We start from the raw sequence: 27,992 nt of genomic DNA, 5'->3' as shown, positions 1-27,992 counted from the left end.
TATGTATACTTTTGAGAAGGATGGCATGAAGATTATCCTAGTACCATTGAAGATGGATCATCACCCTAAGCTCTCATCAAAAGGCCAGCGCCTTCGCATTCAAGTCTAAACTCCTCAATGCATGCAAGGAGTCTATGTTGCGTGTGCCCTAATTGTGCTAGAAGAGAACAAGGAGTCCCCGAAGCTTCCTAGGGCGATCAAACTTCTCGAAGAGTTCGTTGATGTTGTGCCTGATGAGATCTCAGCCAAACTACCTCCTATGCACGATATCCAACACTGCAACGACCTTGTACTAGGTTCTATTATCCCCACAAAACCTGCTTATTTTTGCCTTCTCTATATTCTCTCTCTTCCTTTTTTGTAGATTTTTAAGGTTTGCTAAAGGGCATGTGAGAACTATATTGTTGGAATGGCTTGCCAAGGTTGTGTTTTTGGTCTTGGGAGTGATCCATCCGTTATCCTCTTCCTACTACCATCCATCCTTGTGTCATATATGCCGTAGTGGAGTTTTTACCTCGCCACAACTAGTTGCACTGACATACCCTTCTTTGAGTTTTCAGCCGAAGTTTAACCCCACTCCGGCATTAGATTGGTTTGCAAATAATATTTCCGTAGGGCTTCTTTGTAGACCCTAATGATTGAGAAAACTTTTATTGTATAGGATATTTCTATTTTATGTTTTATGGGCTTGGCAAAATTACAAGACTCCATCTTACTTATTTTATTTTCTAAAAAAATTAAGATACTCATGTAAAATATTATGGAAACGAACAACAATATTCAGTTAATAACATGCCTCTTTTAGTGAATCCTATTTAATTTTGCTAATGGCTTGTTTAGATTGCAACAAATAATCCATGGAAATCTTATTTGTCCGAAAACATCTAGTTTTCTATTTGTTTTAACAACAAATTGACGAATTTAAAAAGCTTTTCCAAATCTTTGAAAAATTTCCCTTTCCATGACAATGTCCTTTAATTCTTTATCCATGGATTTCCTTTGAAGCAAACATGCGTAGGTTTAAACAATTTTGGTGAAAAGGCTGATTGGTAATTATTATCTCCACTAAGGTGCCTGTCTTGGATCAAGCCAAGGCTTGGTTCAAAATTGTGTTTGAAACTCGGTCAAGTGTTGGATTACATGCCTATGCTTGATTTGAACCTTCTCAAATCAAGCCCAGAATCTGGCTTGAAGTCGACATGGGTCAAGTTCTAGCCCTACTTGGATTACATAAAATGTTCCCTTATCTGAAGCTTCATAGTTGAGTTTATGACTTTTGGGACAATATCATGGTGAATTACTTGTTTTTGTAGAGGACAATATCATCATGTAGCTCCAAAATTAGTTTACTTAAAAGTGAATAAATTATGATTGCAAGTGTTCTCTTGTTGGAAAGATAATGAGGATAATGGTGGCAAACTCACCTTTAAATATTGATTGCAATCAATCTTAGTATATCGAATTTATTAACCATAAGTAATTTGACTCTTGTTGCTGGGACAATGCTAGTATAATTGTACTTGTTATTGAGTCATGCATTGTAAATGGATAGGAATATGTGTTTAAAGATCAATTTGTTAGGTATATTTCTCTTATATAAACCATTGCATATTTTTAGACCTATATCCTTTTAATGCTTTTGTTGTGCTCCTGCCAACGTCTGCTGTGCCAGTACCGGGCCCCAGACCGGTTGCCCGGCGGCACGGGTCGGTACGGCCTTGTGCCGTACTGTGCCAGCCTGTACCGACACAGTAGAGGCGGGGGAGAGGGAGAACGGGAGGGAGGAAGAGAGAGAGGGAAGGGGCAGGCCGATGGAGAGCCAGTAGAGCGTCGGGGAGCCGCCGCGCAGAGGAGGCGAAAGCTGGGGATTGGCAGAGGCGGGCTTTGCCTTCGGTCTCATATTTTGTTCGAAATAGGGGCTGGGGGGAGGGGGGCTTTTATTTTTATGAATTTTATGTGAAAATCGGCAAACTCATTGTCGACTTCACTTTTTTATTTATTTATTTCGGAGCCCCGCCTTCGTGGCTCCTTGGCTTTCGCCTCCTCCGTGTGGAGGCTCCCTGGCCTTTGCCAGTCGGCTCAGCCGGCCTTTCTCTTCCTCTCCCTCTGCCTCCCTCCTATGCTCTCTCTTTTCCTCTTTTTTCTTCTCTCCCTTTGTCGTTGGTCTCGGTTTCATTGTTGGAATCATTCCGGTCCGCTGCGGGTATGACTTGGGATGTTCCGAACCGGGATGGTTCTGCCGACCATGGCTCTTGGAGTTTATTTAGCTCGATATTGTCATGTGCTTCATATGGGAAAATTTTGAGGCTACGTACAGTTAAAAAATGAATACAATGCATTGGACAACAAAGTTAAGCATATATTAGGTATTTGTGAATAAAATAAGTGATGATCTAGATTGATCTTGAGTATGATTGCTTTTCATTAGGCTGACCAAAGTTGATTCAATTTGGTGGGTGTTTCATCTTATGCGACGCTTTGGTCTGGCTCCCTTAAACCCTAAATAAGCTTAGGGCTTGTCCAATTATTGAACATGCTAAGCTTTGTAAAGTAACACTTCCTGAGAGTTGAGTCAAGTGATCTGTAGATTGTCAAAGTCAGCATTATCTTAAGGTTTGCTTGGGAACTGGTTCTTTAAGGCTGTGTTTGGAATGCTAGGTAGAGTTGATAACACAAGGTTATCTAGCTAACCAGCTAAACAACCCTCTAAAAGGCATGAATAGCCTTATTTGATATATGAGCCAAAAAGGTAGATAACCAGGTTTGGTTGTGTTTGGATGCTGAGTGGTTAACCATCACATTGACAACTTTTAACTATTGGTATTCAACCCCCTAACCAGCTGACCAACGAATGAAGATATTCGTTGCTTGGTTGGTGCTCACTTAACCTCTCCTTATTTAAATGGAACAACACAATTGTCCTTACAGCCACTTAAGGAGAACATTTTCTAAAGCAATATGTGGGTTTGAGTTCTCATCAAAACTCGAGAAGGCATGTACAAAGCAACATACCTGGAGCTTCTCACATGGAGCTTGAGAGTATCTTGTGGCATTTCCTTGACATTGTGGCCATGTACCATAAATCTTTGATGCACTTTTGACGAAGCCCCATAGTAGACCTATGAACCATTCTTCCCTCCTGCTTGTCAATCTAGAGTTTGCATTTTGTATGATTGAGCAAACCAAGGTCTATAAACTCTGCCGAACCAATCCCTCGAACCAGATCAGATGGTTACTGGCAAGTATTGCAGAACCGGGCTGTGCTGCTCAGTTCGGGCCAAATCGAGCCGACCCGGTCTCTGACCGAGTCGGTTTGCTTATGGAAAACGGTTCCAACCATAGTAACACCGGTTGGAACTGGCCGATACTAGATAGAACCGGATGCTTCCGTCAGGTTCGACCATGATTCGACCGGCTCGCACCGAGTCGAGGTTATTTTGGGCCTTTGGCCCAAAGGCCGCAGCGCGCGTTGTGGCCTTTTTTGCCACAGCGGGATCTGTGGCAATTATTGCCATGCCACATCTTTTGCTGTGGCCTGAGCGACACTGAAAAGTAAGGCTGAAAAAGGCCTTTCCAAAATTTGGGCCTTGTTCTTTTTTCAAAAAATCCACAAATAATACTAATTCAAGCTATCAGAAATAAGAGCCAAGGCTAATTAACGTGTGCTTTTTTTTTGCTACCATCTTTCTTTTTTAGGGATTTTGAAAATATAACTCAAAAATTGCAAAATAAAAAGAGATCATGCTAAATTTTTTGATTTGGGTTTGACTTTTTTATATATTGATATATGGACGATGTACATGCTGACATAAAATTTTTTAATTTTTGAATTATATGTAATTTTTATAAATTATAAATATATATTTGGATTAAATTATTATTTTTCTAAAAAATAAATAGTAAAAATTTTGTAAAATCAGAAACTTATTTAGGGGCATGCAAACTACTTTATATAAAAATTTGGTGTTCACTCATATAAGTTTTGATGCGATCATGCATACAGTAGCATAGGCCTAAATTTGAAAAAAATTGAGAAATAAGTAACAATTTATGCATGTTCGAGGGCTTAGAAAAATATATGCAGCATCCATTATTGGGTTTTATATCAATCTAATGTTAAATTATTTTTTAAAAATATTATTTTTTAAAAATTATTTTTAAATATAAAAATATAAAAAATATAATTAATATAAAAATTATGAAAAATAGTAGTACATATTACATAATTTAGAACTAATTTTTGAGATAGAAATCATATTTTTCTAAATTTATGATAAAAATAAGAAAAATTACGGTTATGTATTAGATAAATTAGATGCATTTTTAAGGTAAAAAATTATCATCCTTGTATTAATAATTTTTTAATTTTAAAAACTGATAAACTGGCGTACTTGATCGATTCGGTGCAGGAATAGAGCCATCAAGAAAAAAAGGATCCAAACGTGATATTGGCTGGAAGCATGAGTGAATGCTCTCAGGTCGACACTAGTGGCAATACAACTGGTGCAACTAGCAATTCAGAATAGAAGGGGTAACCATATTGAAGCAGCACATAGCTGGTAATTATCTTGATGTAGTTATGTGCCCTAAATGCCCATAGCAGGTTCGGCAGCTGATGAAGAATCTCACTGATTTCAAAAATTCGAAGGAGAGGATTGCCAGAAAGGTGGTGGAACGCCGAGCAGCAGAGCCACTTTCTATCACTTTAGGGAGTCAGATGTGTTCTCTCTAGATGACGAGGAGGGACAGATCTAGGCTGCAATGCAGGCGAGCCTGGATGATCAGTGGCAACAAGAGGTGGTCAGGCATAGATCTCGATTTGGACCCTCATTCCATGAGTCGGGCTTCGGTTCTGCGAGCAGCGGGGCATATTGAGAGTTCATGAGGACCTCAGGGAGGGCGTCAGCAGAGGCGGTGGTCGGATTGCATTTATACTGGAGGCTTTTGGTAGCAAAAAGAAGTCATCGAAAGAGATTCCACTAGGAGCAGCAATTCACGATTTAGATCGACATGTCTTCTCCAGCAAAGATTCGAAACAGCAGAGGGTTGACTCAATACTGAAGAAGGATAAGAAAAAGGATATGTGTTGAGCTATTGGATTCTGGTTTCATTTTAGCCACATTTCAATGAATGTGGCGGACAATATGTACTATAGGTATACTTTTTTCGCCATAGAGGCTGCTGGTTTCGGTGTAGATCCTTTAGGCTATGACATATTGTGATACAAAAGCAAGTTGGCGACATATGGATTGGTTGTGATGTGTGATGGTTGAACCGGTCCTATCAGGCACAACATCAATTTTCTGACATATTGTGTTACGAAGATTTTCTTGCATAAGTCGGTTGATGCTTCGGATCAGGTACATCCTCAAACTTATGGAGGAGATGATTGATCAGGTAGGAGAGGAGAATGTTGTGCAGGTCGTCACTGATAATGGATCACAATATAAGGCCGTCGGGAGATCTTGATAGAGTGACGACCATATTTTTTTAGACGTCATATGCTGCACATTGTATCGACCTTATGTTAATGAATATTTCAAAGATCCGTAGAGCGGCATATGGTGGAGACAGCCTAAAGCATTACCAGGTATATTTATAACCATATTTGGGTCCTTTTACTAATGAGTAGGTTTGCAGAAGGAGAGATTTTTAGTTCAAGAGTTACGCTTTGCTACCAACTACGCTGTACTTGATAGCCTTCTTGTAAAGAAAATAGTCCTACGTTAGATGTTTGTTAGTCAGGAGTGGCAGAAAAGTAGATATGCCCGGTATGACACTGAAGGGAGCAGGGTCGAAGACTTGATGACGGAGCAGACATTCTGGCAGCAGGCCACTGTGATAGTGAGGCTATCAAATTATCATATGAAGTAAGGCGGTCTCTTCTATGTGTAGCATACTATCTGAACCTCTGGTTTCAGTACATCATAGCTGGAATTGATATGGATGATGAACTTCTGCCATCTTTGTGTAGTGTCATTTACAAAATGAAGTCTGATCCAGAAGTCGTGGCTCTATGTTTAGAAGAGGTAACTTAATTTAAGTGGCATATGTAAGTTAACCGGTTTCTTTTATTTTAACATAATATAGTATGATTGTTTTTTATAGACCAAATTATTTAGAGATGGCCATAATAGGTTTGGATAGCGGGCATCTGTTGTGAGTAAGACAACTATGAATCTAGGTATGTTACCTATCAGAAGGATATTCATTTGGCGTTAGATGGTTACTAATATGGTACTATCTTATATCTATTTTAAATCAATTTTTTTTACAGTTGAATGGTGGATTCATTTTGGGTTGTTCGCGAAAATCTTAAGCGGCTAGCTATCCGGATTCTTTTTCAGACCGTCTTTTCGAGTGGTTGTGAGCGCAATTGGTCCACCTTCGTCCTCATCCACAGCAAGTTGAGAAACCGTTTGACACAGAAGCGCCTCAACGACCTTGTATATCAACTGAGATTAAAGTTAAAGTGCATTCAAGAGAAAGTGGAGCTCAAGTATGCAGATTCGATCTATAATGCTTTATTGATGATGAAGATAATTCAATGATCGGATGGCTTGTGGGCCAGCAGGAGTCGGAGCTTGACGAGCTAGGATAGCCTTCACGACCGGACAACTTCATAGCCAGCGAGGCTAGGGTTGATGTAGGGCAGTGGATTGAGCGCAATATTCTACCCATTGCTACAGCTGATGAACCACAACCGTAGAAAAGCCAGTTACTATATGACTCCTTATCCAAGATATCCTTTCAATGACATGATTGAGAGATGGTCAAAGGAGGCCACTACAGTACCCGGTCGACTCGGTCAGGGGGGAGACAGCCAAGCAGAGAGGGGCACGAAGGGTAAGAAGGCAGCTGCCCATCATATCAAATAAAAAAAATAAAAGGCACCTGCAACCCCAATAAAGAGGCAATCCTTGGTTACCGGCACGGTTCATTACCCTGGTTATTATTTAGTATGCCGTCTTGTACTAGTTCGAAAAACTTTGGAGCAAACACAACACAAAAGATATGTTTTATCAAATGTTATTAGATATTCTACCTCTATATAGCTCCTTGCTTCCTAGTCAAATCTAAGTTGTTATTTGACAAAGGTGTATTATCCAGACCTACTACGACAAGGTCATCCTCAACATCCTTGCATTGCAGATGGCTCTTATGGCTCCATTTTCATACTGTAATACCAGTTGTTACCATGGTTGCATCGGATGGAGTTATTTATGACATGACACACCATGACAATATTATGATGTTACTTCAAGCTATATGGAGCTAAAACTTGAAGGACCTTGAAGTTACGTTTCAAGATATAGAATGCCTTCTCTACTGCATTCGTCTGCATTCGTCAAACTGGGCATGTCTGTGATTAAACATGTCCTCATCGATCCTTAATTGGGCTCAGGTACGTGATGACTTTGACTCTTGTAGCAAACTTGTTGAGCAAGTGCTTGCAAAAAATAATAATTTTTTTGGAGAGTTTTCATCATCTTTTCTAACAAATAGCATTTTTATTGGTTTTTCAGATTTATTAAGATTGGAGATTGAAGATTTGTTGTGTTGATCATGCCATCCTTCATCATGATGATTATTTTGTGGAGCTTGTGGATAGTGATTTTATCCAGCTCGTTGGGGTGGGGTGGCTCTTTGATTTGCATCTTGGATTTGGTGGGGTCACAATTTGTACATTGGCGTTCTTTGACCGTCAATTTATGCAAATGCAACTTGTTCGATCTTAGTTGCACTGGCTTCGCAACTACAAGGTGCTTCTATTGGTGTGCGTTAGAAGAATGTTAAGAACTTGATCCTGGTTGCACCAATGTCAACTAAACATGTAGATGTTTTGGTTGTTGTAAAAATAATGAATGGTTAGATTATTTTTGTAATAACAATGGAACCCATTTTATTTAAATGTGCTTCTAAGTGCTTCGACAATTTTATTCTTGGAATAAATTTGAGTTTATAATGAATTCAACTATTGTCAATATTAGTTGTTGTAAAGAAAAGTAAGCTTCTTGAATATTGTTAAGAATTTTGGCATTCTTTTTAGTCTTGTATATGTTAATTAAATTACTTCATCATCACCATGATTCATATTGTTGCTTGTCACTTCTTTTTACCTTTCAATGCTGATTTCTTTTTGCCAATATGTTTGAGGAATTCAGACTCATCTGGTTTGTGGGAAGAATTTTACCTCACCAGAATGTTTTTTCTGGAAAGCTAATGCCTGAGTATATGATATATAGGAATGTGGTTTTTGCATGTTTGGTTGATCATAAGAAAGTGACATAGAAAACATACTTTTCAGAATGACTTATGTTTGGTTGAACATCTACTTTTCTAGAAAAATTGTGTAACATACCCTTTATGCTCTTAATAAAGGGACTACAAAGAAAAAAACATCGCATGTATAATTTTTAGAATCACGTGCAATTTCGAAGTATATTGCCACCCCTGGATTTCTAAAGAAGAACATCTTAATCAAGCAAAACCTCGTGATGTAAAATTTTACTCATTTCTTTACCAATGTTTGATAGATCCTATTGGATTCATATAAGAAACATGATTGCAGGTACATAATAGAAGATCATGATTCTTTAGAAAACAAGTGAAAAATTCAGTCCTAAGTTGAAAATTCATAATAGAAGATCATATGGCTTAAGGGCATTTTTTGAAAAAAATTTACCACAATTCCTAGCTTGTAGGAAAGTGGCTTTTCCATGTCCCACGTGTTTTTTTTTTATGAAATGTGGAAAACTTATATTCATAGAAAAAGCTACTTTTTCATCTTTCTCCTTTGAAATCTCCAACCAAACATGGGGACATTTTACATTTTTTTCGTTGACCGCACTTTTGCATCTCCTCTTCTTGTGAACCAAACTACAAAATTGTGCTCCACAAAGCATCTTCGCATAGAATTAAATACCATGTCCCATGAACGTAATGTTCCTTGCATCATGCCCTCCCTTTTAACCCAAACTACAAAAATACTCTCCGTCCAAGAAATGTTTTCGTGTGGAAGTAAATATTATTTGGATGTGGCAAAAGGAGAGTTGGACACATGGCAGATGGAGAGCTCTACCAAAGCAGAGCCTCTGTTTTAGTGTATATATATTAGATGCCTACTGGTTATATCTATGAGTTATTATGTTAGGTTATTTGCAGATGTTATAATCAAATGAAAATTGAATTGGCTTGAAAGTTAAGTTGAAATTGTTCAAGTGGATTTTTCTCTCTTTGGGTGAGGTGATGGCTTGGTGGCATTGATGGTGAGCTTATGCATCTTATGGTTTCTCATGGGTATCAGAAATGCACTCAAACTGGTCTAAAACCACAGAGTTGGTCGTTTTTTAGAAATACCCGGTGAATTGGTGGTAAAAATTGGGTGCACCAGGTTTTGAATAAAAACCTGGGTGCATGAGGTGTTGATAAAAAAAAATTAGAGTAGTTCTTTGACTGGGATTCAAACTGCTAACCTTCTTATTTAGGGAAAAGCCTGCTAACCTCCACAGCAATTTCTGTTGTTGCTTTATTATACTTGTTCTGTGTCATTAAAATTTTTTTAACCATGTATTTCATGATCAATTGTTTCCATAAAGACATGATCAATTCCTTTTCCTTTAGTAGAAAATAAAAATTTATATTCTCATTTTTTGATATTTTCAAACCCTTCCTATTTGTAATATTAAAAATATCTTATATTTTTCAGAATTATTAGATGATCTTTGAGTATTTTCTATTTGTAGGGCAACTAAAGAGTCATGTAGAATTTATGAGTAGTTATGCATCTCTATTTTTTTTAGTTGTAATTTTTATTTTTAAAATTTTAGATACATTTTAATGCACACTAGTCCAACCTATCTACCTCGCCGTTGGATTGGTGACCCATTAACTTGGACCCTTGGGTGCTTTCAGTCTTCTGTCTGGGTTTAGTAACTATGTGGCACATGGATGACTTCTCAAAATATGTCTAGAAGCACTATTGTTAGATTCTTACAATTCTCGACCTGGATCATATGATCCATGTCTAAATGGCCCTTTGGTGATCTAGGTAGGATCCCCGGATCAGGATCTACATTGGTTTGTGATATCCAGTTTTTAGATCGTAGGATCTACCTTAGGGACCGTACGATCCTTTGGATTGTGAGATCTGCATTAAGGGATCCATCTTTTAAGATATATATTTTTCCAGTATTATGATGATCGGTTCATCAATGATAAACTTCCAAACACGTTAGTAAAATTGAATTCCATAAACATATAAATAATATATATGTATATATGTGTGTATTTGTGTGGGTGTCTATATATATGTATGTATGAATATGTGCATATATGCATATTAAAATATTCTATGGACTTATATGGTGAAATAAGACTATATTAATTAATTGAATGGAGTGTTTTGTTTCTTGGACATGATATTTAGAAGCTTATGGTTGTTAGAAGGTGAAGTATGTCTTGTGTGATGGTTTGTACTCACTACCAATTCAAATCACAATTTTGTTATGCTGCTTACCTTTCATGTTGTTTCTATCCTATTTTTATTGTTAAAAGAAGTCAGAAACAATCATACAGTTTGTGAGTCTCTTCTGATTTGACCCCCTCTATGATATATGATATGATCCTGGTCTTCTATCATATGATCCTGGTCTTAACAACAGTGTGTCTATGTTCTGGTTGTAGCAATGACAGTGGAGCATTTGTTTTCTAGGATGTGCTCGATGCCGGAAGTTACTGACATTTCATTGAAGACCATCTAGAGGGAAACTTGATGGTTGATTTAGATGTAGAGATAGAATTTCTGGTGGTTGGTGTTTTTGCAAGAATTCGAAGTTGTTTCCATATATTTAATCTTAGATATAAATATAATGGCCTTTTATGGTTAGAAAAGGAATTTCTAAGTTGCATTCTCCACATGAAATATATCTTATAGGCATTAGTCACGTGCAATTGCCCTATACAATATTAAAGTCAATTAGTGGTTGCAACTAGAAAAGTGGTGTTGGCTCATGCATATTTTGGATTCTGTTTTCTTTCAAGGAATAAATAGGTTTTTAATTGCATTTGTTGTGTAGAGTTCAATTGTTGACAAAGTACTGGAAGTCCGGAAGTAGTTTTTTCTGCTATATTTTTGCAGTGAGAATTATGTTTTTATGTTGGGAAGATGCTTTGCGGTTCATGCTAGCTTGTCTGAGGTTGGTGGAGGAGGGAGTGGATCTTAGAAACATGGAGATGGGAGTGCTTTCTAACTGGTCCTTTACGGCTTAATGTAGTGGTGGTACTTAACTTGAGGGAAGTCTATATTGAGCTTGAATTCATATTGGGAATTTCGAACTTTCTCATGGTGCACAACGTATTATGGAGTATTCTATATGCTAAAGCTTATTGGTGGAATTCTGTGTTTTTTCTTTTAAACTTCTTGGCAGGAGAAAGATGGACGTTGATGACACTATTAGATTATATAGATGCTATTTTGCCTTATCTTTCTCATTATTGTTTTGTTGTGGCAACTGTTAGACATGTTTATATGATTTAGTTTACATGATCCTTAAGAGTTTGACTTTCGGTTAGCTTAATGCATAAGAGTTTGGAAAGAATAAAGTGCTTGTTTTCTAATGTTTTTATGAGAGAGAGTTCAAAGGTTTTTAATCATAAACCACTGGGTGTAATCTCTTGTATTGAACCCTTGTTTTTGGATCTTAGTTACCTGAACCAAGAGCAATTGTGTAAGCAGATTGGGGCATGCGTTTAATTGGACATATATCTCTGTAATGAAACAAAATAAAGTTCTTGAGGAGCAGGCATAGGAACTGGAGTGGATCTCCATAGAGATCCTGATACTAGTGTGGCATCCAGAAATTATATTTTGAACTGATTTGAACTCACTTCTATCATTTTGAACTTCGGATTTGCATTGGGGCTTGTTTTTCTTGTTCTGTCTTATTATGCTAGTGATGATCAACATACCAATCTTAGTGGTTTTCAGCTGGCTGTATATACATTATTGCCTTGCACAGAACAAGAAAAACATAATAACTAGGATAATAAGATTGTTATGCTAGTTACAGAACAACTACATCATCATCTCCTTTTTCATTGTCCTCTCTTTTTTAATACTTGTAATAGTTAAGTACAAAAACCAGCATATGTTTTTTTCATGAATTTTCATTCAGGTTCAATGAACAAGGATCACCTATTCAGTGGATAATTGCATTCCGAAAAAACTTCAGTTTTTCCCCTCTTTTCTAAATGTTTAAAGGATTAGAAGGGTATGTGGATTAATCGTAGGATGAAAATCTGAGGAATTATGAGTAGGATCATGGCTTGCTAAGCTTTTTGTCTTGATGTTGCTTTGGCAAACTAAGATTTAATCAGCTTCGCATTCTGTATGCCAACATTGTCTTGTGATGCCAAAGAGTAAATTATGTAAAAAATAACATATAATTATAGTGCTATAAGTTTGGTTCAAACTTTAGGGTCCTAAGGTTCACTGAGTGTGGGCAAGTTGACTATTGGAAATTCATGCTTCCCCCGGATTCTGATAAATAGCAGCTGTTATGCCCAATTTGAGAGGCACATGTTAAGGTAGTTTTGAAGAGATGACAACTTTGAAATCAGGTCAAGGTGATTTGCTAGTTATATTCTCAAATCTTCTTGGGTTTTTGACTTAAATTCATTCGGCCAAGTGTTTCTATGTTATATTTGCTGCTTCTGCTGCTGCAGTTTCTGTTATTCAGAAAGGCTTCCTGGAAACACAGTTGTTTGCAACTATTGAACTGTTTTCTTTGGAAAGATCAACTATTAAAGTAGGGATTCTGGTACTGGTCGGTATACATAATTGGCACAATTGGTAAGGTACTCTCCAGTCAATGTAGATATATCTTCAGTGTTTCTCCCAAGAGAAATTTTGGTGTCTGGAATGTTGCATCGTCAGGCTGATCTTTAATGCTGATGCATGAAATATATTCATGGATTGAGTACTGGAAGCATCCTTTTAGTTTGCTGGAGCACCATTTCCATTTAGTTTGCTGGATTATATCATTTCCCATGGTTTGCATGGTGGAAGTTGCTTCTCTCTCACCTTCCTTACCTTCCTCAGCATCATCCTCTCCATTGCCAGCTTCTTGGTCTTAAACCCTCACACTTGCCAAGCTCGTGCTACACATAGCAACGGCACCACTGCCCTAACCTGAAACCATAACTCGCCGGAGCTCGAGCATCGAAAGCATGGACATCGACTGCAGCACCATCCTCAGCCCTCACCAGCAGCCCTCGGCTTGGTCGTGGAATGTTGGGGTTGCCATGATCCATCACATGACTAGATTCGAAACACCAAAGCTCCAAGGTTGCTCCAGGGCCAGAAAAAAAATATTGCCTATATTGCATGCCCCATACGGCCTTGCATGCAGCCAGCCAATCACAGCCGCTGATTTTTTCTGACAGTACACCGAAATGCATGCTTGATGTATGGGATTTACAGAAACTATTAGTAGGGGTTGTAGCTGGCCCCATGGTGGTGGACATGGGGAGAAACTCCAGGGGTATATAGGTGGTCGCACTCCATTTGAATTGTGAGCAGAAAAGGAATTAGTGCTTGCTCACGAGAATAAAGAAATAGAGCTCTTTTTTATTGTTTCATCTCATTATTTATCTAACATATACTATTACAGCTTCTTCGCTCTCTGTCGACGGAATCTTAACTCAAGAATTTTCTTGTAATTAAATCAATATTATTTGCATTGATCGGTAAATAAGAATAAAAGAAATGCTATGAAATCGGGGATGTGATAAGAGGGGCCATTCTCATTTCCCTACCAGGAAGGCAGGAAGAGCTCCCCAGCGCTCTCTGCGGTTCAGATTGGCCGGTTCAAGGACGGAAAAGACCGGGCCGGTATTGGAGTACGGCAGGTGGCCACCATCCGAAGCCGCAGCTCCCCCTCCTTCTCATCCTAGCCGTCCCTCTCTACTATTTAAATCCTTCTCTCCGCCCTCGTTCCCCATTTCATCCCCTCTTCCGGCCGTCTTTAGTGGCTTATCGTCAGGTAAAATTTCTTGTCCCCCTTCTCCTCTTGCCCTCTCTGGCTTTAATTTTGGGTTTAGGGTTTTGGTTTCTATTGGGATTAGGATTTTCCGCCGTTCCAATTAGGGTTTCTGAGCTAAATTTCTGTTTTTTTTTCTTTTTTTGTTCGAATCCAGATGTACGATCGTTGTCGATTTGGTTTCATTTTTGGATTCGAATTTCCTTAGCTTGCAGCCATGGCGAAACCAGATAAGCTGAAGAACAAGGGGCCCGCGGCTGCCTCCACCGGCCCCTCGAAAAAGATTAAGAAGAAAAATAAAGGGAAAAAGATCAAGGGTACCGCTGCGGCTGATTTGGCTGATGCCGGGGCCTCGACCTCGACCGCCGCTCCGGCAGCTGAGAATGTGAAGGCTGAGGACAAGAAGAAGTCTGACGGGGAGAAGAGGAAGGAGAATGCGGAAAGACGGTCGGGCTTCATCTTCATGTGCAGCGGAAAGACAAAGCCGGAGTGCTACAGCTACAGGGTGTTCGGGCTGCCCAAGGGGAAGATAGAGTTGGTGGAGAAGATCCAGCCTGGAACAAGACTGTTCCTCTACGATTTCGACCTCAAGCTTCTCTACGGGATCTACAAGGCAACCACCAAGGGAGGGATGAACCTCGAGCGACAAGCTTTTAGAGGGGGTTTCCCGGCACAGGTAATCATGTTTTTTGATTTTCCTCTTTCCTGTCTAAGAAAATTGACAGTTGTCTGTTATTTTACATTGTTTAAAAAAAATGTGTGTGGGCCTCAGGGGAACACACACAGAGTGAGTGAGTGAGAGAGAGAGATGTGGCTTGAAATCCATAAACGTTTACTTGTTATGTTTCTTTTTATGTGAATTTGGCTATTGCTTGTTATGAGACACTGTTGAGCGCAGCATGATTCCTACTAGTTATTTAAATTTTAAAAGAAAAAAATTAGGTTTCTGGTTTGAATCATGACAGATATCTTAACTGCTTCTGCCTTTGGTTATTTCCTTGTTAGTCTTGTTAGAAAGGTTGCTTTTTTGATAGCTTGAAGAAATGCAAATTAATGCGGTTTGGTTGAGCATTTTTTTATGGTAATGCATAAAGATACAATTTTAGGAGCTCATGGAAAGCCATGATCTTTAATGTTGTGGTGTTGGTGGCTTTTAAGTTTGTATATGTAATATCTAGTTGTAGCTCAATTTTGATTGAACTGTGATTGATGCTGGTCCAGTCAGCTCCACTCATTTCATTCCCTATAGTAATCTTCTTTTTTATCATTTGGACAGGCAAGGGCCGTGCGCTGGTCATAGGAGTCTACTACTTGCATGCTTGCATCAAAATCAATACTTTGACATCACTGGTCATGTTTGTTTAGACTCACAAGGTTGAATGGAACGATCTTTAGATGTTTAAATAACAAACAAGCCTCAAATATACCTCTATCATATTACACTATTTGAGGAGTGTAGTGTCAATATTTTGACATTTCGATTGATGAATAGCTCCAGTAGGCTTGTATTTTAAGAAGGCAGTGTATATACAAGAATGCATTAGATGTTTGTTCTTCATTTGTTGAGTGATTTTCATGTTTGATCATGTATTTAAAAGTTGACAAGCTGATCTACTAGGATTGCACTTCGAGAATTAGTTGCAAGTCTAGGAGAATTGGTTAGTTGACTTTGTGGGGCTATTGCTTTTTATTGTGGTTTCTATACTTTAATTTTTTAGATAATTTTTTTAAACCGCCATGCATTGATATTTTGAGGGTTTTTTTTTTCAAATGTCAGTTAGAATATTTAGGTTTTCCTGTTAGCCTGTGATAATAACAATTAGTCAATAGATAGTTTGGCTGAATGAGGAGCATGATTATCAAATATTTGGTATCACTTGTTGTAGAGGATTTTTCATTATTCAGTTAAATACAATTATTGGAACTTGCTTCTTCCCATCAGCCCCCAAGTCATCACAACCTAGGTGAATTGTTTGGTGGTTTTGAATTTCGGCCTATTGCTTGAACTTTGTGAATTATTCTGATTTTTTGGCAAAAAATCTTATATAGCGTTGGTCTTGTAGTCAAATGGAACTAAATTCCGCGTACATCCTATTTTTTAGACCTACTTTTGAAAATTAAACTTAGAATTTGCATATTCTATGGAGATGTAATTTGTTTTACCTTTAACCATAAGGATCATATTCTGAAGATTAAATTTAGACTTTACACTTGTTGAGAAAATCTGGAGCCAATTAGATAATTAGTTTTAAAAGAATTAATCTCATTTTCTAACAAAATTTAAAATTAATTTTCTACATAAAAATTGGTGGTAGATCAGCTTGAGCTTCACTAAAATATCCTCCAACAATGACGGATTGTTCCACATATTTACTTTGTTTGTGCTTAGTGATCATTTACCTTTTCCATTATAGTAATGTTTTGAGGGAGATTAAATGGTTTTCATTTTGGTAATTTCTTAATATGTAATCTAGTGTTGAATGGGCAAATTGACAATACATTTGAAACTTTTCTTTTGCGATTCTTTGGTTATTCATGTTTATCAATTAAACACAATATGTTGATATTTAACATTGGCCTATTAGCACATGCAATGCACCTTAAGCATTTAAAGAAGGAGAATCACATAAAGAATCCATATTGAAACGGTGGAGAATATTGAAGGGACATGGGTTAGTTTGTGAATGATTAAAAAAATTTGGATAATATTGAGGCATTATACATGGGAGAATAAAGAATTCTAGGTGACATGGGCTAAATCAATTGTATGATTAGTGATGGGGAGGATTTGGATAGAACTTAACTTTGGTGGACATGATCCAGTCAACGCTTAAAGTCCCGGTACCAGTACACGTGCCGTTTTGATCCTAGGTTAGTATGGTACCTAGATGGGTCAGGATGGATGGGAAGGGCCGTAATCATTAAGAACAAGAATAAAATGGAAAATATAAAACAAAAATTCTCTCGGGATGCTAGTCTAAAAACCAAGTGTCAGGATGCAGCTGTCCTAGTCTGTCTATACTCTGTAAGAACTAGGATAGTGGAGCCATCTCAGTCCATAAGAGTCATGATTTTTAGGGGTGTCCCGGTTACCTTTCCCTTGTCGAAATAGTAAAGAACCAATGGGACATGCTAGTACAGTTGGACCATCAATTCTTGGATTGGGTAGATTGGATCATCAAGTGGAGGGGAAAGGAGAGATTTGGAGAGCATCTTGTTCATTTGTTAATAAGTTCAAAATCATTTGCCAAGTACTCTTGTTTGATTCATATATTAAGCAAATGAAGGCAAAAATAGCAACTATCTTATCCAAAATGACCGTATACTTACACGAGATTTTGCATCTTTGCTTTTTCCCCCCCTTTTTCATGTGAAAAACCTCGGTTCTGAGGCATTAATATTTCATGTGGAAAAGTGGACAAAAGATCATCTTACCATGCTGGTCCTTTGAGCAAAGGGGAAGGGAGCGCAAATTATATAGGAAGCAGAAAGTTTAATTATCGAATATTTGGTTATTATTTGATAGGAAAGCTAACATTGTGTCTATTATTTTATTTGGTTTCTTGATTTGGTGCTCCATAGTATCATTTTTTTGGTAAGGGTGGTCCTTAGCATCATTACAATTACAAGAGATCTTGGATGGATCTAAATTTTTCCACGTTTTGGATTGTGACAGTTGATATCTCAATTTATCTTAGTTTTGCTCCTAGTGGAACTACAAAAACTTAAAAGTTAGTAGGTGACAATCAGGTGGCTAAGACTGACTGACATCTAGTGCTATATTGGTGCATGTGGCCAAAAAAATAATACTCTAATAATGATGAACAATCAAAAATATAAACCTAGAATGATAATTGTAATCCAACAAGTGTAGCATAGAGTATCAAACAAGATGCAGTAAGTCAGTGGAAATAATGAATTTGGCAAATTGATCGATCTCATTCTCTATGCTTAAATTAAACCAAATTGTTATGATGGATGCCCAATGGGCTAAGTGGCGAAAGTTACTGTCTTTTAAATATTGGAATGGAAAATCTTACACTCTATTTGGATTATTTTAGGAATAGGATATAGCAGGGTGAGGTTGTGTTTGTGGAATAGCAGGAGAGGAGGTTACGGGTAGCTAGAGGGGGTTGGATTGTTCTTACGAGATCTATTCTTCTGACAGATTAGCAAATCAGATTTGGCAGGTTTAAGCATGTATGGGGTTAGATGTTGAGGAAATGGGAAAGATATGCTTGTGGTGTGGGACCATAAGGATGCCAATGATGGGGAATTTACCTACCTTGGACTATTATAGACTCTTTTATGGGTGCTAACAATATTTTTTCCAAATATATATATTATTGTAATCATTATATAATTATTGGTGCTATAAGTTACTTTTTCATCTACGGCAAAAATGACAACTTGAGAGAGAGATGCACATGGTAAAGTTGTTAGGGGGTGGTACCGAGGACCAAGGTTTGAGTCCTGCCCTCACCATAATTTCTCCCATCCTAATTCTCAAAAAAGAAAAAAATTTTGAGAGAGATGCAATATGCATTTGAGTCATAGTTAGGTTTGAAAACTCAACTTCAGTTGAAATGTGGTGTTTGACTCCAAGTTTTGGAGTTTTGGTAATAAATAATTCAAGAGATAAGTATAGGAAGAAAAAAGAAGCCAAGCGAAGTTATTATATAACATTTAGTGTATTTTATGATATATAGGTTCTTTATTTGTATAGTTTTTATAACTTTGGTTGAATCAGTATTGCATATAAGTAAAATACAAAAATAATCCAGTGTTTTCTGTAGTTTCAAAACTCCTTGCATTTGGCAATTATGAAGGTTTTTAGTGCCTACTGTGTTGGAATCTTTTATTTATCGGTTTTTTAGTAGAATTCCCAGGTATATTGAAGTTGTGCTCCTTTATTATGTTTGTAAGGTTAAGTGATATCTAATTAGATGCATGTAGCTTTAGGATGTTGTATTTTGTTTATTAAAAAAATATCTTTATCATGAATAATAGTGTCTCTATTTACTTGTTTGCATTAGTCTTTGTACTGTAGTAATGGTCTTTTCGGGGGGCTTTGGTCCATCAGCAGTTTTATTTATCATCAATACCCTCTTTCAACGCAAGAAAAAAATAAAGTATTGGAAATTGACACTGTCGCATATGTACTAAGAAGTAAAAAAATAATGCCAATAAGATAGTTAACACCAAAATAAAACATTAAAAAAGCATGCACTCTACATCATCTCTTTGTTTACTTGTTAAAAGTCTAAAATCCTCACAACCTTGCAAATTTTATCTGCTCGAGCCTATCAGATATAAATAAGTATTTCTACATGCCATATAGTCGAATAATATAAAATGGACTTTCTATTGGATTTAAGATGCATATAACATGATCAACTTTCTTCTCAAGAAGGAAGAAAGAAGAAAACATGATTATGTTGGACTTACGATCCAAAGATTGTGTGATGTACTTCCGTTCTAAAGAAAGAGATTCAAATTGTTGAGGGCTATTTTGATCCACTTTCCTCCACTCCTATCTTGTGCATATCAAATAATGATCATCATTAAAGTCTAAGATCTGTACTGTGGATTCTAAGATCTTTCTAACAATGTTCTAAATTTTGGACATTTATTTGACTAGCAACACATAACTTCCATGGTTTTTTCTTCTATCTAAATAGGTGTTACAAAAGAAAAGTCATTTTTCTGTATTCTTGGTCTTGGTTTTCTTGTGATCCAAGTCGATGGAAGTCCTAAAGAAGGGATTTAGAAGGATGGGAGCGGTCAATGTTGGAATTTTTTTCCATTTCTCTTGGTGATTGATAATAACTGTAACTTGGAGCTAATAATGTATCATCACATAACCATTTAACGATATCCATAACCAACAAGCATCGTCCGAGCTATTGTGGGTTAGCTCTATGAATTTTTATTACCAAATCTTTCCTGTTTAGGTCTATCTTTTATGTTACTTGTTTCCTAGGCATTCCATATGTTCCAAGAATCGGTCTTCACTCCATTGATGTTGGCTGCAAACAGCAGGCTGTTGATGTTAGGTTGACAAATAGTCATAAGAAGCATGTCAACCATGAAGGGGACCATGTAGTATGCTATAAAATATATATTATATTTAATTCTTTTGGATGGAACCCAACCCTTTGACAAATAGTCATAAGAAGCATGTCAACTATGAAAGAGACCATGTAGCATGGTATAAAATACATATTATATTTAATTCTTTTGGATGGAACCCAACTCTCTTTATGAGCGGAACATTCATAGTTATTGCCACTTAATTTTGAGTATTTCCTCCTTTTGAACATCTATTTTGCTAAGTTTGGGATCTCAATTCTTTAAGTACAAGAAGTGCTAGTTGGTCCTAGGGTTTGCTACTGGAACACTTCAACATAGCCCAAAGTACCCACACCCAAGACTTAAACATGGACATTGATATGGTACTTGGACATGGCTTCATAAGAAGAAATTATAAGATATTCGAAGGATTTGATACTTATGATACTTAGACACACCCACACTTGACACAAACTAGAGTGCATGTAACGTAGGTCCCGCCGCATATTTCATGGTTAAAGATGGCTGAGCTGTAAGATTATGGCACAATCAGTGGTTGGTTAATGGTGCTCTTAAGGATACATCTATGCTTTGTCATTTAGTGGCGAGGAAGGATGCTTTTATTAACTGACTTTAACATATCTGTAGTCAACTTAATTGGAATTTGTGCTAATCAAATCAAATGATGAATAGTTCCAACAAGTTATTGGTGAACAGCTGCTACGAGATGTTAAATTTTGGTGGGACTAAGTATAGGCATGTAAAGCTAATTTGGAGTACTCCTATTTGAAAAATGGTTAAGGTTTTTATGCTGTTAAATGAAGGTTTCTAACTTCTGAGAACTTATGAAAGATGAATTGGCCGACTCCTCCAGCTTGTGTTCTCTGCAACTTATTTGATGAAACTATTGATCACCTGTTATGTGTCAGTTTTCTCAAAGTATCTGGATTTTTTAAGGAGTTGAAGTTCACTAACAGCTAAAGACAAAATTAGATCAGTTTGCTTTAACAGCTATTATTTGTTAGTCATCTTGGTTAGAGAGGAATCAGATAGTTTTTGCCGGTATCAAGAAAGATGTTCAGGAAGTGTTGGTGAAGATAAGGATTAGACTAGTGAGGCATCTATGTCCCCAAATCAATGTTCTCAGCCTTCCAAGTCCGGGGTGTTTGGCCCTTTTTGTATCTGTTGGTTTATTGTTCCTTCTGGAGACTTCCTGTTCTGTCCTTTTTTCCACTGCTTTTTTCCCCTGTGTGTGTGTGTGTTTTTTTTTTTTTTTTGGGGGGGGGGGGGGGGGGGATCCTTCGCCGGTTTTTGTACTTCTTTCATTTTCTTGATGAAGGTGCTCAAAAAAAGGAATAAAAGAAAAGATCTGCTAGTTGGTATGTGATCGAAGGTTTAACTTTATGGATTAAAGTGTGATCTGCTAAAGTTTTAAATTGTCGACTGCTTCTCAATGTGACAATAACATCAGATATATTGTTTGATAAGAAAATTCTAATTATACAAGTTTACTTATGCAGGTAAAATTCAAGATTGATAAGGATTGCCTACCTCTACCTGAAACCGTTTTTAAACATGCTATACAAGAAAACTACAACTCCCGGGGCAAGTTTACTCCAGAGCTCAATTCAAAACAGGCAAGTTGAGATTCTGTATCTTGCGGCTATTAAATAAAAATCAGCATCTCTTATGTTACATTTTAAAGCAATTCAGCTATTAAATATAAAGTTTTGTCATTTTGCTACCCAACTTTTTACTGTTTGAGATGGAGTGCAGGTCCGTAAATTGATGTCGTTGTTCCGTCCCATCGATTTACCACCTCAAGAAGCACCTCCTTCCCAGTATGCCGAGGATCGGCGCCCTGCACCTGCTGCCCGGTATGTTGAGGATCGGCAGCCCCCACCTCCTTCCCGGTATGTTGAAGATTGGCAGGCCCCACCTCCTGCCCGGTATGTTGAGGATCGGCTTCCACGGCCTGCTGTTAATTTGGCCCCTCTGGAGGATGCTTATAGAACAGTGGCACGTGTTCCACAGACTCGGTACATTCAACAAGCGCCCCCTCCTGGAAATGATCCATATGCACATTATGCACGAGCAATACCTGGAGTTGAAGCTCGACATGTTCCAGCCACTGTTCTGCCTCATTATGATCCGTATTATCCGACACTTTCAAATGATCCTTATTATCCAGTGCCTCCACGTGATCCATATCAAGTGGAGACTCTGCGAGCTTACCATCCTGAAAATCCTATTCCACCCGAGCGGTATGTACTTCTTTGTTTCCAACTGTTCCCTCCAAATGATCCTTTACGTTTGTTTACGTTTGTACTTGGGTAAGCAGCAGATTTGGCTGTAACCGTTCTGGGATGGGAAAATGTTGGACATTCATCAGACCATTTGATGGCTGGATGTTGTACCAGCCACACATTGTGCATCAAAGTACGTTAGATGCATGGTGAATTGTCATCTATGACATAGTGTGCTCCTCATGTTGCTGTGCATCTCACACATCCAGGTGCATTTGTCGGATGGCAGTGCATTAGACCATCCAATAGTCTGATAATCACCAGAGTTGACCTGATCCTCTCTTTTCATCCCTTTCTTATGCACTAAGTATTATCTATTGCCTGATCATACTGATCATCAAATAAATTTTAAAGCCAAATGAGGGGTTATGTTTATCTTTTAGTACAGCCGGATCTTGGAAGGCCATTAATTTTGCATCATGATATGTTTATCAATTAATTATTTCTGGCTTTGGATTGTTAGGCTTTCATAGTTTCATTCATATTTTACACTGTGAGCTGAGTTTAGAATCATTGCTAAACTACATGTGATGTCAGTCTTCTGGTACAAATTGACATATAATCCTATATTATAAGGTTCTGTTCGCTTTTTTGTCTGATCTTGTTATTATACCTGTTTCTTTGTTGTATGATGCTTATAAGCATCTTTCGCATCAGACTTAGTTACAGGGTGGTGCCTGAGATGATACCAAGGGATCCACTTCCTGCTCCAGCTAGGGAATACCGAACCCTTGCGGGGAGGGAAGCTGAGATGGTTTCCCTTGCAGATCATGCGGGTGAGCTTTACTACCCGGAGCAAGGTGTCCCTCGTGCTGCTGTAGATGTACCCCCCCAGCCAAGCCCTTGGGCATCAAGCTATGAGGATCCAAACCGAGCATATGTTGATAGTCTTCAGAGGCCAGTCACTAGCAGAGCTAATGTGGCAAACATGCCCGTTTCGTCTCTCTATTCATTTGCTGGTGCTTCTACATATCGCTGATTGTTGAGACCATTAGGCTGTATGTTGTTGCTCTGCCCTGCCAAGCGAACACACCCGTCTTTGCTTGTTTTTGTATGTTGAAGCATTGTATCTCGATGTTTTCAAGTCTTAAACTTAGAACAAGCAGTAGCATCATTGTTCTGGTATAAGAAACAACTTTGGAAGAGCTTTTATCAAGTTACATTGCATTGGCCAGCTGCTGAAGTCCGAAAGTTCACTTGCATTTTGATAATTTCATGCCTCATTCGATCTTGATACCTGTTTAGATTCTAACTTTGGTTTCCACAAAAATGCCTGTACTATCGGCTTCCAGATATGTATAACTGGTTTTCTTAAAGATTATGCCAACTGATGTTTATTGGCTTGTTGGTATACTTTCCGTATTTGAGGTCTAGGGTTTGAACCCTGGTGGTGGCATTGCCACAATATTTCTCAAAATAGTTTTTGTGTTGGGTGAAACTTTTCCTGCTTGGTTTTTCCAGACCAATGAGTATTTGGGTCGGTACCCAGCTTCAAAGATATTTAGTGTCACAGGTTAATGAGCTAATGTTGGTTGATGACTTTATAAGAAGGTAGTAGGCAGAATGTAAATTATTTGCTGTTTTCCGTTTGCAGACAATAACAAGAAGATTTCGAGACAAAAATTCTTATTTAATTACTTTATCAAAGAATTTGTCATCTTGAAAGGTTTCAATCATTTGTGTCAGTGGACCCATCCACCAATTATCTGGCTTGCTAGCAAATAACTTTGTTTTATAAGTTATTCTTTATGTTCGACGACTTCATTTTCTTAGCAGTTTTCATCTGAATATCTTTTGCAGTGTGGAGATTTTTCTTGGACTGTTCAATAATTTGTGTTGACATCAAGCTGCACCCTGCAAGTTCTTCAATCTATGCTTTAAAGTTTATTAGTGGGGTGTGAAAACATAGTTGTGGGGGTAATATGGAACCGTAATCTTCAACGTATGGATTTATACTATTGGAACGGTTTCTACTACCTGGAGTTTGTAATGGCCATAATTTGGCCAGCCTAACCTCAAATGGATCCCTTCATAGTTAACTGAGAAAAAGTGGCTTGCTATTACCATCCATTACAAGAGCTTAAGGGATCAACATGTGAGAGAATCACTTGATAAAATTTAGTTACATGTATGTATTGTTTTGGATCAGTGCCGATGTTTTTTCAGTAAACTATCATGATATGATTAATCTCATATTCAATACCATGCTAAGATGAGTTGATGCCTATTATCCTTGTCATATACCATCCCTTATAATATAGTAATAACTGGATAATGTTTTCAGAGGCCATTTCTTAGGTATTGTCTACGCCAGTTACTGTTTAAACCATGATGACTGCAGCATAATAACTATCATTTGGAACCATCATTAACAGTCTTGTGACAAGGACAATTTATAAATTCTGACGCTTGCGGTCTTTATAAAACAAATAAGGGATTGTCCTCTCAAGGAAGATCCCTGGAAAACAGAACCAAAGAAGGGAAGTCAATGGAAGTGGCGTAGCTCGTGTTTCCCTTTATTCAGGCATGAATGGAATTTCCCACCATTCCCACCACTCAGGGGAGCCTTCGCTGGAATTTCCCTGTTAGAAAAGCCAACTCCCACTCACTTGGTTTGATTCTACCCTACTTTAGTTGACCTATCAGCTCTCCGGAGACCTGAATGTTTTTTTGATGTCGCTGAGAACTAATTAGACCTAGGCACCGCGGCGAAAAGCACGATGATGCTAGATAACTCAGTAATCGGCTACTCTGGTCGGAATTGGAGAAGTCGAGCGGTGCTCGGTCATTACAGCCGAGTTTCACGTCGCATCGGGTGATGCTTTGTACGCAGATAACATTCTGCTTGTCACATTAGTGAGATCTCAGTGATCACTGTTCCTTCAGTTAGGATGCGGTCAACTGTGGAGAGCTTTGTTATGTAAGCTCGATGATATGGCGCTTAGGCTTGCCTAGTAGCCGCTTCCGATCCTTCATATGTTGGCGTCGTGGCATGTTTTAACCACGCATCTGCATGTTTGTTGGTGTGATGAATGTCTAAATACCAATCCTTACGTAATAGATATTATGAATATGATGTAGCATTTTGCTATAATCTGTTGGAAACAACATCTTTTATTCAAAATATTTATGCTAGTTCACAAAGATAATATTTTGCCTTATAAACAGTAAAATCATGGAGTAATAATTTTTGTGTTCTTGTTTTTTGTAAATAGCTAATAACAATCATTGTAATGATCAATATTTCACTTTTTTTCAAAAAAAATGGTGAGAGATGATGATTTCATTTTGATAAAAGATGATTTTGAAGATTTAATCTTGATATTTGGGTTATCATATTTATTGAAACCATGCTTAAGGTTCTGGCTGAGCATTTTATTCAGAATGGACCAATAGGATTACATCTTAGATGTTGAATTGCATGCAAATTGTTTGGTAGCCTCTTAGATCCAGCTGATTAAATGTTGCTGATAAGAGGCCATCCTAAACGTGCTAATATATTGGACAAGAGATCCTGTCTCACATGTACAGGAAGCCATGTTAGTTTATTTCTTTTCTTTCTGTTTTCCATTAAACACCTGCAGAGAAACTGTATGGTTGTGCTTGGCGAGCTCGACTTCGTTTTCAATGGCCATCTGTAATCTGTTTGTATATCAAAGAAATGGTTAAATGGAATGCAGCCTTTAATTTGCCAATAGGTTAAAACAAAAGGAAAAAGGAAATTATCTTGGGACATGAAGGGCTATTAGGTCTGTGGCTGCTCACCTACCATTCAAGATTGACATTTTCTTCTCTTTTTTTTTTGATCTTGGTATGATGCCAATTATGCTATCTGCAGTCCTCAAAAAAGCAGTAAATGGCAAAAGCCATTTACCACCCTGCAGTCTGTTCCTTTTTGCACCAGGTTGGATGGATGTGGTGGGCTTGCAAGATATTGTTCACAAGTCTGCGGAAAAAACAGGAAAAAAAAAATAGGGAGATGATTTGAGTTTGTTGTTCCCCTGCAAGTTTATATAATAACACTATTAGGGTAATTACTGTAGTTTAACAATAAGTCTAGTTCTACTAGAGCTGCTTTTCCCCAAATCAATGAGCTAGCAACACAGAAAAAAAAGCGCTACTACCAAATGTCTACATTTATTGTGACCACTTTTCAAGACAAAAAGGCATAGAGGAAATGCCTCGAGTCAATGCCGGAGTACCAGGGTGCTATGACGCTGAAGTAACCCATGCCATACTCGCAGAAAAAGCTCAAACAATCTTTACCAAAAGGGCACATGTATCTGAAACTGATACAAATGGATAGGTACATAATACCTAAGGGCACAAAACAACTCTTTTTTAAGAAACTCGGCAAAATAGTCCCATAACTTCAGGAGGAGAAGGAATGCCTCCTCACAAAGAAGGTCGCAGTGACCAGGCCCAGGCGTCTGTTTACCAAAAACACAGGTTTCTATAAAGTCATAAGACCATGTATGGGGGTTGGTGCCTGCCTAGTGCCGGAAGGTCAAGAAAGTTGGTGAGCCAACGACTGAAGCTCCAATGAATGACGATCAGGAAAAAAATCAAAGATTTTACGTAGTACTTTTTTTAACTGAAAAATTAGCGTGGTTAGTTTCGTACCCTTGTCTCGACGAGAAAAAGGGTCATATAACAGCCATCATATCTAGTATCCTTGTTTAAATATTTTGACTCGAGATTAGTTATATAAACCAATTTTTTGGTCTGTATGATGGTTTGACATTAACAAATAAGGGATTATCTAGGCTTGCTGCACATTATATCCTAAAATTTATATATCTTAAAAAAAATGCATGATGCATGGTGTATGAATTAAAGGGTGTGGGCTTTATCTTTCGTGCCGAAAAATGATTTACTTTTTTTCGCAACGTGCATCGTTGGATTGCACAATAGCCATTATAAGATCGGTGCAGACAGATGAAGAAAAAATTTGGAGTACTTTGAGATGCAAGGCATGACCTAACGGTTGATATTATGAAAAAAGATTAATCATTATTTCACACCAAAGATACAATCTGAATCCAAATTAAAAATGTATTATAAATAGTATCCGAGTGCAAATGAAAATATTTTGTTTTCATCGCGAAGTGGATCTAAACCACGCTCTGAAGACAGCAGCAGAGATTAAAAAAAAAAAAAAAGCATAATAATTTAAACACATGAATGTAGGACACATACAGTAAACTACTCTAAGAAGGTGTATGTCAAGGAGAGATCAATGGCATGTTCCCTTGGAGCTTGAATCTCAAGTAGGGATGAGATTTTGGCAATGTTTTATAACAATTTATCCTTGCAAAGTATGGCTTGTTCGCCAGTCTTACTTCTGGTCTAGTCATTGGCATGATCGGTCAAGCTTTTGGTGACTTCATTAAAGAACACTCCTTGACATTCTAACCCTCACTTACATCAAGGCTTTAACATCGCTGATTAGAACCAGTTACCACTTACCACTGGCTCAAGAAAAATTATCCCCCCACAACGCGGTTTCCCAGAATCATAATTTTCTCCCTAATCTACCCCCATCTTTATTCTCCGATTCCCCCGACATTGG

General features: G+C 37.8%; 1 protein-coding gene and 1 long non-coding RNA gene across 2 annotated transcripts in view; both read left to right on the top strand.

The window, feature by feature from the left end:
* Nucleotides 1–27,992, top strand: part of LOC103708117 (protein BONZAI 1-like) — a 46,271-nt gene that overhangs the window by 5,077 nt on the left and 13,202 nt on the right. Inside the window, exons 3-7 of the mRNA XM_089930318.1 lie at nt 13,822–14,045; nt 14,251–14,718; nt 21,635–21,751; nt 21,891–22,378; nt 23,078–23,396. Of these exons, the coding sequence (XP_089786444.1) occupies nt 13,822–14,045; nt 14,251–14,718; nt 21,635–21,751; nt 21,891–22,378; nt 23,078–23,396 (1,616 nt within the window). The remainder of the gene's footprint in view (nt 1–13,821; nt 14,046–14,250; nt 14,719–21,634; nt 21,752–21,890; nt 22,379–23,077; nt 23,397–27,992) is intronic.
* LOC148703638 (uncharacterized) lies at nt 6,044–7,970 on the top strand. Its single transcript, XR_015976947.1, has 3 exons — nt 6,044–6,184; nt 6,278–7,405; nt 7,527–7,970. It is a non-coding gene; the product is annotated as an uncharacterized LOC148703638 (long non-coding RNA).

The sequence above is a fragment of the Phoenix dactylifera genome, chromosome 4 (assembly GCF_051530095.1).
Source record: "Phoenix dactylifera cultivar Ajwa chromosome 4, Ajwa_hap1_PhDact_Kaust_v1.1, whole genome shotgun sequence".
Lineage (NCBI taxonomy): Eukaryota > Viridiplantae > Streptophyta > Magnoliopsida > Arecales > Arecaceae > Phoenix > Phoenix dactylifera.
Note: the sequence above shows the minus strand (reverse complement) of the source record. Positions and strands in the feature narration are given on the sequence as shown.